Below are 16,321 nucleotides of genomic sequence, written 5' to 3' on the forward strand. Positions count from 1 at the left end.
CTATTTAATGTGCGCTCGCGCAGTGTCCTGTGCTCATCGTTGTCTAGAGTCTACACGTTTTTGTGTGAGTGTCAAGTGTCCCTCGTGCGCTATTGCGCAATCTCTGTGTGTAAAGATTAAAAGTGACATCTTTCGCAAGGATTCTGTGTCTCGTCCTTCGCTCCACCCCGATCGTCACAGAACGACGAGCCGTTCGAGACACCAAGAAGAGAAATGCCAGGCTACAAAGGAAAGCCGAAAAAAGGCAAGAAGCCCAGTAAGCGGCATCACCGCTCTTCGTCTTCTCTCCCACGCCGCGAGGTTCCGCCAACTCTGGCGCAGCTCAGGGAAGACCCAGAGTGCTCCTACCTGCTCTGCGCAGCTCGGGAGACTATTCCCGAGCTAAAGGAGGAGTACCACCGGACGGCGATCCGAGTGTGGCGAGAGAGGCACCCCTTGCCTTCCCGGGGACTCTCGCCCGTGCGTGTGAGTGTTCCCGAGTTCTACAGATCGTCCGGGACACCAGAGGGCGAGCGTGTGGAGAGGGACTCCCCCCCGTGCCAAGAGGCCACACCGTCGGTCGAGGAGCTAGAGGAAGACCCGGTGTGTGCCTACCAGCTGGCTGCAGCCCGGAGGCTGCAGAACGGGGACCCCGAGCTGGCGGAGACCTTCCGCCAGGGTGCGGTAAGGATCTGGAGGGAAAGACACGCTCCTCCAGCCCGCACTCTCTCGCATCTGAGGGTGGGCTCGTGCGTCATGGGTGCTACCGAGTCCACCCCAGAGAGCGAGTTCGGGGAGGAGGACTCCGAGGAGGAGCAGCAAGAGGAGGAAGACTACCCCCCGTCGCTGAACGACACATCCACTGTGGACTACGGTGGAGACGGAGAGGGCTACCCCCCGTCGCCAGACGACGCATCCACTGTGGACTACGGTGGAGAGGGAGAGGACTACCCCCCGTCGCTGAACGACGCCTCCACGGTGGACTACGGTGGAGAAGGAGAAGGAGAGGGCTACCCCCTGTCACCAGACGACGCATCCACCGTCGACTACGGTGAGGAGGAGGAGGAGTCCGAGGAAGAGGACTACCTCCCTCCGCCCGTGGGTCCCTCTACCACCATGGAGAAAGGCGGGGAGGAATACTACGGGGGGGATTACCCTCTGTCCGAGGGCTCCTTTACGGAGGAGGAGGAGGAGAGTCCGCCCTCCTTAGAAAGAACAGCCGGGACCACGAAGAGTAGTCCACCCTCCGATCGCTCTGGCGAGAGTACGATGGACTGCTCCCGGGGTGGCAGCCCGGAGCAGTCCATGGAGTGGAGCCAGAGGTCAGAGGAGGGAATGGACATAGTGGAGGAGCTCCCTCGCGGCTCGCCAGATGCGTACGCCAGCCGCACGGCACCCGACGCGTACGCCAGCCGCGCTGCACTGGGCGGTGGCTTCGCAGCACAGGGCGGAGGAGGACCGTTCGCTGCAGCTCCTGATCTCTCTCCCCTCATCGCTCTCTTCCTGGCGTGCAGCCTGGCGCCTGTTTCGTGTGTGTCCGTCCCAGTGTTTGTGAGTCTTCCCATATATGTACCTAATCCATTTTTCCCTCTCGTGCCTCTATGTTTCAGTGTACCAATCTGTGCGTTTGTTTCGGTCCCGTTGAATGTGTCTAATGTCTTTTCCCCGGTATTCCCAGGGAGGGTGTGCTAGGCGATTCGTGACGGACGCTTCGCCAAGGGCAGTCACCTCCCAGACGCAGGACTGAGCGCGTCGGATCCGCCCATCGTCGTGGGTTCGGGGCACTCGGTCCTGTTGGCACCCCGGGACGGTTAGTGCCCTTGGAGGGGACGTCTGTCATGTTGAGGATCCCGGCCCCTCCCTTTTGGGCGTGTGTTTACGTAGTCCACGTGCATCGTCTGCGTCTGTGGATATCCGTGGTTATGGCTATGTCGTGTGATAATCTGTCTCACCTGTGAATCGTCTCGTAATCACGTGGGGCTAATGTGGTTTGTCTATTTAATGTGCGCTCGCGCAGTGTCCTGTGCTCGTCGTTGTCTAGAGTCTACACGTTTTTGTGTGAGTGTCAAGTGTCCCTCGTGCGCTATTGCGCAATCTCTGTGTGTAAAGATTAAAAGTGACGTCTTTCGCAAGGATTCTGTGTCTCGTCCTTGGCTCCAGCCCGATCGTCACAGGAAACCATGTTAAAAGTACATTAAAAGTGATTTTTAAAATATGCTACAGATGTGGTAGTTAAACGTCAGGTTGAAAACCACCAGAATATCTCTTTATACATAAAACAATGCAGCCGACACTGAAAGCAGTAGCTCTACATGAATAAAATTAAAGCAGCCTTTTAATTTTGCCATAATTCTTCAACTACAGAGGAGCTCATTGTTTCTGAAGAAAAAACGACATTAAGAATGTGCGTGTATGTCGCACTACTTGAAAACAAGAGTTTTATTGTCATTGGCTGTAATTTCTCAGGAGGTGCGTGCTGTAATGATCAATGGTGTTGCCTGTAAATGGAGTAAGCAGGACCTCAGGAGTCGTCCCACACTCCTTCCCCCCGCCAGCGCTTTTCATTATGAAGGGACCGTTTCACTTCATTAGCTATTTGGCACTCGCGGCCTGCGCGCAGAGTGACAAAACACTTTAATATGGGAGACGCTCCTTTGTTGTGAACGCTGTTCTGTTTTATCAAGCAGATGAATATATTCTGTCACAAAAACCATTGAAATGCAGTGCCAGAAAAATGTGAAGACTTGAAGGGGGAGGTGTGTTGTTAAATGAAGAAACGATAGATTGCACTGATTCATATGCTCAAGGCATGTATGCATGATTAGCCTGTCTCCCACACAGAGACATGAGGTAGGGTCTTGCTCTGCGTCTGTTCGAAGAGGCTGGCATATAAACAAGGGGTATGGTGGCATCTCACCTGTTATTTCCTTGACTGTGCGGAACACGTTCAGGCGCTCTGTGTCCAGGGCGGAGATACCATGGTACATGTCTCTGGCATAGGGGAGAGATGAAAGGTTAAAAATATATATCATGGGTGCTTGCATGTGTATAAAGGTTTTTCAGGTTTTTTTCAGCAGGTAAATTGAGCTTGAGCTCTCTACATTGCTGCCATTGGTAAGCAAAGAGAGATTACATCATAGAGCTTTCATCATAGAGATTACATCATGATATGCCACCATTTACTTCAGGTGGCTAACTATTAATCACAGCACAAAGCACTACATAAACTATATTGTACACAAGGGCAGAACCTCAAGCACTTAAGGCTTACACTGCAGTCTGTAGTCTACTGAAACAATCTAGCACACTTTGGGAATGTCATGCCTGGCCACGCTCCCACACGTCAATCTCGTTTCGTGTCTTGGTAGCCCTGCCTCTGTGTGTGATCAGTCTTCGTTTTGGTTTCTCCCCTGTTCTTTAGCAACGCCCCTTTGTTACAGCTGTTCCTTGTTTGACTCATTATGTTATGTATTTAGTCTGGGTGTTTCGGAGTGTGGGTGCAGGTCAATGTTTGATTCATTATGGAATGTGATAGGAAAGCTTTGAGCATATGATTTATTGTTCGATTAGTACTCAAGTCTCGTGTTTACTGGTAATGCTTTACAGTTACGTTCGAGTGGTTGAAGTTTGTAGTGATTCCCTATATTCGGCATGTATATTTGTATATTATATTCAGTATGGTTAATCTGGTTTGTTATTATACACCCTCTTTATGTAATGATATTTATGTTAGATTTCTTGTTAATACATGGTTGTCATTTAAAACTGGTGTTGCTTCCCTGCTTCCACAATGCCATGTAAAGCATGCACTCTTCGAGTTAGTATCACTACCCTTCAGAGAAATACGGATAGCTCTCTATCGTACGTGTGTCCATCTCCACCTACTGAAACGTTACAGGGAAACTTATGTGTACATTAATTTGTGAAGCTCTGTCTGCTGAAAAGGGGATGACAGGGTGCAAACAAATCTTCAGGAGACTAAACATTTCAGAAGGCGTTGAAAGGTTCTCACCCCTTGATACCAGTGATGAGGAAGATCAGATTGCCATTGATCTTGGTGCAGTTCACAAACTTGTCGATGTTGCTGGAGTCCACAGTCTGGGCCATCTGCAAGCTCCCTGTACCGATGCCGTCACACACTGAAAGACACGGCAAAGAAAACACAATGCAGGCTTAACCACGAGAAAATGGCACCAGTTACCTGAAGTTAAAAGAATCAAAAAAGGTAAGGTAAAAGAATCAAAAAAGGTTCAGTGTTGTTCTGGAGGCTTCCTAGCTCATTGTTTTCATCTGAACTGTGTTCACTTGTAACCAACAGCAAGTTGTGCTGCTTGAAACACACAAAAAAAAAAGATTGTAGATAATAAACACATTCAACAAACGTAGCTATAGCTGAATGCGATGCTTAATTATTTTCACTCATTTTCAAATGATAACTTGCATAATTGCTGCAATGAATCCTATTATAGAGTTTTAGGCGACTTGGAAGATCAGCTTTATTTGGAACGCTGTAACAAGAACCCTAGTGAAGAAGAATTCACGCTCATACACATCTACATTAATGTGTGTGCATGTGTGGGTGCCTGGCTAATATATGACACTGGAGGGTGGAGCTTCACCTTTCGGGCATATGTCGGTGCAGGGGATGCACATCTTGACACGCTTCTCCTCCACCTCCATCTTGTTGCTGGGGCAGGCCCGCACGCAGGAGCTGTGGTCCACCACAAAGTTGTCTGTGGGGGGAGCACAGCAGGGCTGTGTGAGAAACTGCACAGACAGACAGACAGCTAACGTTTGCCTACATCACACAGACGGCTAACGTCTGACTACAACAGAGAGAGGGCTAACATCTGACTACAACAGAGAGACGGCTAACGTCTGACTACATCACAAAGGTGGCTAACGTCTGCCTTCCTCATACAGACGACTAACGTCTGACTACATCATAGAGATGGCTAATGTCTCACTACATCACACTGACTGCTAACGTCTGACTACATCACATTGATGGCTAATGTCTGCCTACATTAGCTAACGTATGACTACATCGGACAGATGGCTAATGTCTGACTACATCACACATGCAGCACACACATATAGCCAAGTTAAATCATTTGAAATATATCTAAATAATGTTTCTGCTTTTGATGACAGGTGAGATGGCCTATATGACACTCACGCGGGCATTTCTTGACGCAGAATGCCCCGTAAGTGTATTTGGCTTTGGGGTTGTGCTCCAGCTGGAAGGTGGTTGGGTTGTAAACAAAAGGCTGAGGACACTGGGTAACGCAGGCACCGCTGTCGTTGAAGCTGGTGCAGGCCTGCAATTGGAAGCAAAAGTGTCTTCACTTTTCCCAAGGCCTGAATAGACGCTTCATTAAAAACCACTCAAACTGTTCATCCCAAATGTGGATTATAATTAAAACTTTCTGTTACAAATGCCTACAAAACACAAGGTTTAGTTCGATGCCATCCCTGGAAGTATCAGCAGAAACGCAGCAATGGATCCAGGTCGGAGCACCAAGGGGTGAGATGGCACTCTAATTAAAACTCTCTGCATATGATGCACAGTATCAAGATATGAAAGGGGCAATAAACAGTGGTATTGGAAATGTATGAAGTTCCTGAACAGTGTGTCAGCACCAACACGAAATTAGCAAACTGATACATACACAGTACAGACCATAATATTTCAGTAATGATACAATAGGGGCATGTGAGAGAGTTCATTATCTATCCATGAAAAATTAAAACATACATCTCCAGGACCTTCCATCCATATGCAAAATGAGCTGGAAAGCTATCAAGCTCCTCCATCAGAAAATGTGGATCAGAGCTGTCTTATTGCTTAGAATCGCTATTATGAAGTCAGTTATTGAGGCAGGTTGGATCCCTGTGGGAAATTACTGCTCAGAAGCCACTGCTGATACCATGGGAACAGTGCTACAAGGATGGCGAGCTGGCTGAAGTATCTCGAAAAGCTACTCTGCATGGGTCAAGGAGCTGGTGCAGCATGGCGCGAGTGTGGTGCAAATGTTGACCCACAAAGCAGTCGGTGTCTTTGGGTCCGGAGCAGCCTCCAGCACACTCCCGATGGCAGCAGTCACTGACGTAGGGCCCGAAGCAACGGCCATCGCACTGCTCGGCACACACCGTCTTCGTCACTAGGCAACCACACACAATCTGTGTTACTGGAGCATCACACTCATGACCTTACATGTTTATAACTCATACAGTGCATGCCAAAATATTAATTTCGCTGTAATTATCCACAATGTCATCAGGACTTCTTTTAAGACAGGCGGCTGTTCACAGACTACGAAATATGTTCCACAACTCTTAATTGGGCATTGGCCCAGTAGGGTCCTGACACACAGTGCCGAAGTTTCACAGCAAAAAAAATAAAAACCCACCAGGCAGACAACGTACTTCTCTGCCAGTCAGCACAAGAGTCACCCAAGAGTCGGCAGTCCCCTACAATTACTGTAACTGTTTAAGCAGTGTGCTGGCAGCATGGACCCCAGCCAGGGGAACCCACATGGATCCGGAACCTTCTGCCAGTCTGAACTCGACTCCCAAAGTCCCCGTGTAATTATCGCCCATGCAGTGAGCTGAACCACCCTCGCCCAGTTCATCGAAGGAACAGACACAGTGACAATGAGGGCTCTCCCTCCAGCTGGGGGTCGGAGTCCCCCTCCACACCGGCGTGTGGGTGGAGGAGACAATAAGAGAGAGGGGGCCTTATGCTCTTCGGCAGGACCTCCGCCAAGTGGCCGTCTGCTCCCCGCTCTCCCCTTCCACAGCAGTGCGAGCGTGCAGGAAGGGCTGTGAGGAAGGCCCATTCATTCACACAGCTACCACAGCTTACTGGGGAACAAGGTACAAAAGGCCTCGTTCAAATATTCAGTGAAGACAGGGTGCTTTCCATGCTGGTCACGTAATATGGTGTAGTACTTGTCCACAAAATTCTTTTCTTTATATTGTTCATTTTACGTGACTTCAGATGTCTTGCTAATGAAATTTTGTTAAATTGTGGAACATATTTACGAACCGTAAACGTCACGCTTCCTTCTGGTCATTCAGGTTAGTTTGCTTCCGTCATTTTGTTAACAATGTTTTAAGGTCAAAACTTTAAAATCTGTGGCTGCAGCTGTAGTAATAATATATGGGATTTGGTCAGTCATTGTGAACCAGTCCCAACAGATGAGGGCTGCTATAAACTGTGAAACTAGTTTACTGTAGTTCTATTGTGAACTGATAAAGGTTTAAGGACTCACAGCTCTGACACTGGTCCTCCTGGTGGGCCCAGCAGCGTCCATTACAGGATCGATGACATCGTCTGCCTGAGAATTGCATCCAGAAAAATAAGTTTTGCAGTAATTACATAACTATATTTACATCTGGCATTTACAATCACATTTACAACTACATTTACATTTGTAAGTAACACTAAAAATGCAAGACTGAATTGGTTTGACTGTAGTACAAGGGATATCAGCTTTGTAGAAGAACAAAGCAATAAAGAACTATTATAAGTCGATCTGGACAGGAGCATCTGCTCAATGTTGTATATGTAAAAGCATGATATTAGGGCTAACAAAACTGGTCAACATGTTCTCTAGAAAATTATCAAGCAAAATTGGGCAATATCGCAGTCAGCAGTGCTGGAGATGTATGCTCCACAAAAGTCTATGGCTTCTAACATGTGTTGAAGATTTTTCCCATTACCCAATTTATACATCATCTACTTGACGTGGAGTCTACATATCCTAGTCAGTATTTACAACCTCAGCTGCTTTTTGGCACATTTGCACAGGTGCTAAATGGGAGTGGATAGAAGCTCCACCTCCGATTCACAGTTATTGTTTTTCCCCTAATCTTGTCTTTTGTGTCTAATCAACAGCTTAGTAACGAGGAGACCAACATCCTCTATGATTAAATACCTGTTACATCTAAACCTTTGTAGTAATGAGTAATTATTTCTATTTGCTGTAAAGCGCATACAGACACACACACTCACACACACAAATACACACTAAAACACACACACACACACACACACACACTTTAATGCTTCTTCCACTCATTAATTACACACACATCAAGAGGGGATTTCACTTGTTACTACCTGGCCAAATTGTTTGACAGTGCACGCTAAGACTAACAACGGACAGGCCCAAGCCCCGTAAAGTACGCACATGAAATGCCGCTGTAGTTGGAAGGAACCACAAGCAGCTCAGCGTGGGGGTTCTTCATGATGTCCTGCCAGTGGATGGTGTCTGCATGGCATAGGAACTTGTTTTGGTCCACGTACACGCCGCCATTCAAGATTTCTGGTAGTGAAAATCAGAAAGCAGTGTGATTAGTATGTTTAAGTGTAAGAATATAAGAATATGTATTTGGAATTTTCAAAATGTCCAGACCAGTGAAAACACATAATACCATTTTGCCAATTTTGGAATACCTTACTGCAATGTTTCACCTTTGTCATTCTCTCCCCACCTTTAAATCTGAACTTAAAATATATATTTTCTCAATATATATCAAATCAATATTTCCTTTCACTGACGTAAGAACTTGCTGCATTGTTGATTTGCCTCTGTGTTAAACTTGCTTTAGTCTTTTTTGCTGCATGCACTGTGTGCTCAAACATGTGTAGAAATGTATTGCAAAATCAACATCGCCCATAAAAACACAAGGCCATAAAGAGAGAATGACATTACAGTAGGTTAAAAAACATAGGCACACACACATACATACATGTATCCATGCATACATGCACACACACACACACACACACACACACACACACACACACACACACTGGTGCGCATGTGCTTTTGTGATTTGGACACACTCCAAGGATGGCAAAGATCAGTCTCTGATTATGTAGTGACAGTCTATTTCCACACCAGCCTCTACATGAAAAATCACCTTTGCATTGTAATTAGACATGCTGTGCAGAATGTATGTGTGTGTGTGTGTGTGTGTGTGTGTGTATGTGTGTGTACCAAGGACATGCTTGTTTTCTGACCTCAGTTTTAATTTGTACAGCCCAGCTGTGGAGGATGTCAGGGCCATTCTCTGTTGTTTATTGTTATTTTGATGTCTTAATATATTGAATCTCTTACTGTGTGTGAATATCAGTGGCAGTGCAGTTCCATGTAGCACTGGGCTAAAGGCCAATAAAATCCTCCCACTATTTCTGACCCATAACAAAATCAAGGAGAAGATGAAGGATGTATTCTGTAAACACCACAGTTTTACAGATCTTGAAATTCCACCACAGTTTTACATATCTTGAAATCCCACCATAGTTTTACAGGTCCTGAAATCCCATGCAGTTGCAAAACCAGTTGGCAACACTAGATCTGCTTGTCTTTTATAATTATTTTCAATTTATACTTTTCATTAAGACTGTCAGACAAGTGCCGAGCGTATGTGAAAACCTCAAAACTGTTCAAATCAAAAAGTGTCCTCGTGAAGCTGGTTGAGTAAGACCAAGTGTGTACAAAGCAGTTATCTGAGCAAAGCATGGCTACTTGATAGTATTTGTCCTATTTATTTATTTTTTATGTTTATGGTCACTTCATATTTCATGTTTTATTTTATAGTTTTTACAAAAGTGGGAATCAAAAATGTGGAAAACAAAAACATATATAAGAAAATAATAATCTGTGCTCAAAGCAAAAGCACCAGCAATAAAATGCAGGATCCAAAGAAATAATGGAGACCTCCTTTAGAAGTCTGCAGGAAAAAAACCTTAATTTGCAGCTCATTGTTTGAACCTCGGTGTGGGGCGAGCCTTTGGTTTAGACAACTCTCAGAATTTTCGGTGTCCAACAGTACATATCTGAGCGTAATTGTTCTGTGCTTTCTTTGGCCAGTGAAGTAAATACTGTAACATAAAACTACCCGTATTTATTCTGCTTTTATATCTTGAGGCTGTTATGTAATACTATTACTATGTAACAGTAGCGAACCGTGACCATTATACCTGGGCCCACTACCATCTCCCCCCCACCCCCCTCCCCCAAAAGAAATTAATTTCCTCTCCTAATTAACTGCAATTTTAAAAAATTAAAAAAATTAGACAACAATACAGCTTTAAAAATGCAATAAACAATATTTGTACTAGATAACTTCTTAAACAAAATAAGGTTCCAACAGCGAAATATGTAAACAACGTGCACGAGGGCATCAAAGGAATGAATCGAAACTAGCTAGCGGTGGTACGCTAACAACAGCTGGCGTCGCCACAGCAGGCGGAAATTATCATACAGTTAAGCCCGCCCACTAAGAGGGAAGATATGATTGGTAAATTTTGCTGTCATTTGAAACTGGTATTGCGCTGAATTATAACTGCCAGGCCCTTTATAAACTAACAGCGTAACAGTCCTGATAGGGGGAGACACAGGCTCACAGGCTTCCACTTAACCCCTCATCTTCCAACACAGATTGAATAGACACAGGTGAATCATTTATTTGCTTATATTTTTGTAATTGTTTAGATGTTGATTGTCAAACTGTAAGGAGATAAAATAAAATTGGATAAATTATATTATATATATTTATGTTTTAAGAATATTTTAGGCCCTCTGAGAGGGCGTAGAGGGCCCTGACGGGTCCCCACTGCTATGTAATACTGTGTCACATATGACCGTGTCCCCCTCCGTTAGCTGTCACTCCAAACCCCTCGTGTCTGTGTTCCGTATCTGTTCATCCCGCCCCGCTCGTTTGTCTCGTAATTCCCTTGTTTATTGCCACGCCCCTGTATCATTGTCTACACCTGCTCATAGTTAGTTTCCATGTATTTAAGCCCTGAGTCTCCCTTGTCCTTTGTCCGGTATTTTGAATTATTTGTGATCGTTTCTGTCCCATCGCTGTTCTCTGTGCCTGACCGTTTTCGTGTTTCTCCTGTTTCCCGTGCTCCCTGTGTTGTGATGCCTGTCTTTGCATGTTTTACGGACTGCCCTCCTGTTATCGACCCTGCCTGGCTATCCGACGATGATTACGGTATTCCCCTGAATAAATCTCGCTCTTCTCAGCACTTGTGTCCGTCCTCTCGCTCCGTGGCGCGAGCCACGTTACATAATACCGGACCCACCAAGGACACAGCGAGAGAGCGAGACTCTGGTGAGTTCGAACACTGTAATGAGATGTTGGCTGGATTAATCCGGTTCGACTCTCCGGTATTGCAGTACGAACGAACCAGAGACAGGAAATCCCCTTGCGCTGTGGGTACAGGGGAGTCTCGTCGCTGCAAGAACAAAGCGAAGACACTTCCCACGTCTAGCTTTAGCGACGAGCTCCCTGGTAAGCGCTATGTGTCTGCCCGACTCCAGCCTGTAGCGCGAGAGTCGGGCAGACGGAATGAATGTGCAGACGAGTGTTGGCTTGGCTCTCGGTTGGCTTTCAAAAGTCATTGTGAGCTCCCGATACCTCCGACGAGGTGGAGTCACCAAGAAAGCCACCGAGAAGCAGTTGTGTCTGTATGTTCTTCCAGGCGCAGACCGGACCGGGGAAGGAGGAAGATCACGCCCCCAGTACAGAGCCCCGCCGCCACAGCGCATGAGGTCGTCATCTTGCCGGAAGAGGACCTCCCTCCGCTACTCCCGGAAGCTAAACCCCGAGGGCTCCCCAAGAATTTTTTGGGGGGTCGTACAAGCCACTCAGCTAAGGAGTGGCAGGCTGAAACCCGGGAGGACGTCAGAGCGGCGGACACGCCCCCCGAGGACGTCAGAGCGGCGACTCCGCCCCCCGAGGACGTCAGAGCGGCGGACACGCCCCCCGAGGACGTCAGAGCGGCGACTCCGCCCCCCGAGGACGTCAGAGCGGCGACTCCGCCCCCCGAGGACGTCAGAGCGGCGACTCCGCCCCCCAAGGACGTCAGAGCGGCGACTCCGCCCCCCGAGGACGTCAGTGCGGCGACTCCGCCCCCCGAGGACGTCAGTGCGGCGACTCCGCCCCCCGAGGACGTCATGTCACCTCTGCGGCCGGTTCCCGCGATCCTGAGGAGGTCACCCACGCCAGCTCCCGTTCCCGCTGCCCGCCAGCGGCCCCTGCCTGTTCCCGCTGCCCGCCAGCGGCCCCTGCCTGTTCCCGCTGCCCGCCAGCGGACCCTGCCTGTTCCCGCTGCCCGCCAGCGGACCCTGCCTGTTCCCGCTGCCCGCCTGCCGGCTCCTGTTCCCGCTGCCCGCCTGCCGGCTCCTGTTCCCGCTGCCCGCCAGCGGACCCCGCCTGTCCCCGCTGCCCGCCTGCGGACCCCGCCTGTCCCCGCTGCCCGCCAGCGGACCCCGCCTGTTGCCCTTGGGACTGTGCTGCCCCCTGTTGGGCATGGACTTTGTGTTCCCCCTGCTCCGCCATGTGCCTCCTATGTTCCGTTGCCCGTGTTCCCCTTGCTCCCTGGTCCCATCCCTGGTTTTGTTTTGGTCCCTGTCCCCGTGGTTGTGTCTGTTCGTGTCCATGTTCCTGTTCCTGTGTCTGTTTCCTGTGGTGTCATCCCTGTCCCTGTCCCCATGTCTGTTCCCCAAGTTGTCACCCATCTTGTGCCAGTGCCTGTCTCCGTTGTTCATGGTGTCTTTGCCTCTGTGTTTGCCTCCGCCCTGTCCCCTGGCCCCGCTCCCGTGTCTGTCCCCAGTCCTGTCTCGTCTGGCCCTGCCCCTATTCCTCGCCCTGGCCCTGTCGGGTCTCATTGTGTCCCCTGTCCTGCCCAGTCCCTACCTGGCTCCTGGCCAGTCTCTGCTCCCCTGTCTCCAGTCCCTGCCATGCCCCAGGTCCCTCGTCCTGTTTTGTCCTGGTCTGTTCCTCCGGTCTGTCCTGTGTCCCGTGGTCCCCTGCCCTGTCTACCCTTGCGTGCCCCGGAGTGGCACGCCTTGAGGGGGAGTACTGTCACATATGACCGTGTCCCCCTCCGTTAGCTGTCACTCCAAACCCCTCGTGTCTGTGTTCCGTATCTGTTCATCCCGCCCCGCTCGTTTGTCTCGTAATTCCCTTGTTTATTGCCACGCCCTTGTATCATTGTCTACACCTGCTCGTAGTTAGTTTCCATGTATTTAAGCCCTGAGTCTCCCTTGTCCTTTGTCCGGTATTTTGAATTATTTGTGATCGTTTCTGTCCCATCGCTGTTCTCTGTGCCTGACCGTTTTCGTGTTTCTCCTGTTTCCCGTGCTCCCTGTGTTGTGATGCCTGTCTTTGCATGTTTTACGGACTGCCCTCCTGTTATCGACCCTGCCTGGCTATCCGACGATGATTACGGTATTCCCCTGAATAAATCTCGCTCTTCTCAGCACTTGTGTCCGTCCTCTCGCTCCGTGGCGCGAGCCACGTTACATACTGCCTTGCTATTTACTTAAGATGGGAAGATTCCCATGTTTCAGCATCCTTCAACATATTTATTTTCTTAAATGCAAATTAAATGGCTTGATTTTGAACATAATTCACAAATATATAATTTGTCAGGCTTGAAATCATATCCAGAGCCTCTCTAGGAGTTTTTCAAGTCAGCTGGGAGGAGACGTTTAGCAAGACAAATGGGGGTGTTAGTGTAATTGTGGAGTATGTGGAGGTAGAACCCCCTCTGTCTTCACTGCCCTAAATGGTAAATTGTGTTTCAGGCCTCTGATTGCATTTCAGCCAACCCAAATCCTATTGTTTCCCAATGAGTCAGGATGAAGAATGCCACACGCTGAAGGATTAGGGGATTCCTCATAACAGAGGGAATCTGTTAGACATTTTCGGTGGTTAAATCTTCAGTGAAGAATCTGATTCTCATTATTTTTACTTATTTTTTAAGAGTGCCAACTTCACTGTAGATTCAGAAGGTGTGATGGGAAGATAAAGACATGCATGTACTCAACCTTAGTTGCATCTGAGGTTACATCTTAGTATTCAGTTATTAATCTAACTGAATTAATTACTTAGTAACTGCACTGAAACATTTTATATGTATAGGTCATATTAACTAACCCAGATATTATATTTTATAACTAGGTTTTAAAATGAAAGGCAATAGGTAACAGTTATGAAATAAATGTAAAAATAAACATTTTACTTGTTTTACTTGGGCTGTCTTCCTGACCTGCAATTTGCAGATGATTATCAGGACAAAGGGGAAGGGGATTAACTACAAATACTGAAACTTATGTTCTGAAACTCTCAGAAATAAAAATCTCAAGACATCCGCTAAGAAGGTCAAACCTCATCACTGCTGAGTGCTCCTGCAGGACGAGGATTATGTGCATTTACTCAAGTTTTGCCAGAATGGCTTGAAAATTACAAAATACATTGTTTACAATTAGCCATCACAAAGCCCTGACCTGAATCCAAAATAAAATGTCTGGATTGAACAGAGAAAAGCCTGGGCTATTGTCATGGAAATTTGAACCTTAATGGTGAGCAAGAACAGTCAACAGCAGTTGGGTATGGTATCAAAATAAAATACAAAGTTTATTAAATTAAAGAGATAGAAAAATAGAAAGAGAGAGAGAGAGAGAGAGAGAGAGAGAGAGAGAGAGAGAGAGAGAGAGAGAGAGAGAGAGACTGACTACAGGCCTGCAGAGCATACACTGATCAATGTGTCCTAGTCCTGACATATTCTTAATTTACCTTAATAGTGTGATTTCCTTTCCACTTATTACTAATAGTGGTCAATACATATATGCATACTGATGAATATGATTACAGAAAGACCAAATATAAATTTGCCCCAACACTATCAAGGAGGAACAAGAACTAGATTCATGCCATGTTTGTTAAGAGGAATATTATTGTGGGAAACTACTTTGAGAAGATTGTGCAAGACTACATCAATCATATGCTTCTAGTTAAGCAATGGAAATACCAACACACCTTAAACAAATATCTGACCCACAGAAAATCAAATACAATCTGTACTGATGTTTTTTTTTTTTACTTTTATTTTGAAATTGCTGATTGATATGAAGTTTATAAACTGACTTAACCAGGGAAATACATGTTAGCATTTGCCTCAACTGTGTGTGTATGTGCATCACGTTGTAGTCGCATGCATGTCCATGTTACACTGGAGTCATACAAACGTTTGTTTCACCTGTCCCACAGTTCTGTGATAGTATCACCACACTCGTGCCTGTCCAGTATTCTGCATATGAGAAGAAACTCAGCAGGACAGCATGAGACACTAAGCTGCTCTTCTGCTGTGCTCCTGCCAGTACTGTCTCCTGTTCACACTCCAGCACGCAAACAAATCCTTTTGCCATCTGACTGTGGAGGGAGAAGAGAGTGGATGTGGGAGAGAGTGCCGTATCCAGGAGCCAAGTCTGACAGGATAGCAGCCGCAAAGCCTCATGGGAACTAGCAGGAGGTGGCTGTTGGGGCCTAAATATGAATGGTGCCACATGGAATGGTTCATCTCATCCAAAAGACTCTCAAACAAAAAGAATCAAGGTTTGCTTTTAACAACAACAGAGACACCTGCTGGATACATTCCTGTTTGTTTTATTCTATAGTATAGCCATGGAAAATTACTGTGACGTAGGCTGTGAAAGTGCTTAGAATTGTACTGCTGAGTTATGCTTCAATGATACTTTGACAAAATATACATAAGGGAAGTTATGCAGAAACCCCTCTAACTATCACTGAATGCCCATCCAGGAAAACACTGTTGACATTTATATCTAATAAAGAACCATGTATGAAATAACAAGTCAATTAAAATTATACCAGAGCAATGCAATTTACAGTATGTCTCTTAATTAGAATCATTCATTTAAATAAAATTAACATCAAAGAATAGTGAATGTTAGATGCAAAAGCAATATACTTAAAATGCATTAGACATGTTTTTTTATTTATAGAGATGTATTCCAGCTTCACATTTGCACTCATTTAAAAGGTTTACCCTGCACTTTGGTCACTCTGACATCTGAAGCTTTTGGTGGTAACAAAGATATATTATTTGTACAAAAAATGATCATATTAATGAGCCAAATTTCCTGAGTCAAACATAACTCATGTAAAAGCATTAGCTATTAGGATTTGATTAATCTCCAAGTTCCCTACCATAGATTGACACATGAATGTTTAGACACATGAATGTTTGGGTTATTTTCAACCATAAAGTGTAAGTATATTTCCTAGTGCATAATGCTTTGATTTTTTTTTGTTATGTCTGACATCATACATGTAGATACTCATGTAGAGGATCTCTCACTTTTTTGATAGGTATTTGACATGTATTACACAGATCTAAATTCTCACCAACCAAAAGACATGTGAAACTGTGGTGGCATTTCAAGACCTTCATTGCTGAAGTAACTTTGTGTATGGTCTATAAATGTGACTGAAAAATGTATCAATAACT

General features: G+C 46.2%; 1 protein-coding gene across 5 annotated transcripts in view; it reads right to left on the minus strand.

Annotated features, from left to right (window-relative positions):
- LOC143527925 (receptor tyrosine-protein kinase erbB-4-like) overlaps window positions 1-16,321 on the minus strand; it is a 160,039-nt gene that overhangs the window by 36,559 nt on the left and 107,159 nt on the right. For all 5 annotated transcript variants that reach the window (XR_013134305.1, XR_013134306.1, XM_077023307.1 and 2 more), the window contains exons 4-10: window positions 8,178-8,312; window positions 7,257-7,322; window positions 6,025-6,143; window positions 5,159-5,300; window positions 4,599-4,712; window positions 3,992-4,118; window positions 2,897-2,970 (exon numbers count right to left, since the gene is read on the minus strand). Coding sequence is in view for 3 of the 5 variants with exons in the window: in XM_077023307.1 (XP_076879422.1) it covers window positions 2,897-2,970; window positions 3,992-4,118; window positions 4,599-4,712; window positions 5,159-5,300; window positions 6,025-6,143; window positions 7,257-7,322; window positions 8,178-8,312 (777 nt within the window). In the remaining 2 variants the exon portion in view is untranslated. The remainder of the gene's footprint in view (window positions 1-2,896; window positions 2,971-3,991; window positions 4,119-4,598; window positions 4,713-5,158; window positions 5,301-6,024; window positions 6,144-7,256; window positions 7,323-8,177; window positions 8,313-16,321) is intronic.

This window comes from Brachyhypopomus gauderio, chromosome 12, assembly GCF_052324685.1.
Source record: "Brachyhypopomus gauderio isolate BG-103 chromosome 12, BGAUD_0.2, whole genome shotgun sequence".
Taxonomy (NCBI): Eukaryota; Metazoa; Chordata; class Actinopteri; order Gymnotiformes; family Hypopomidae; genus Brachyhypopomus; species Brachyhypopomus gauderio.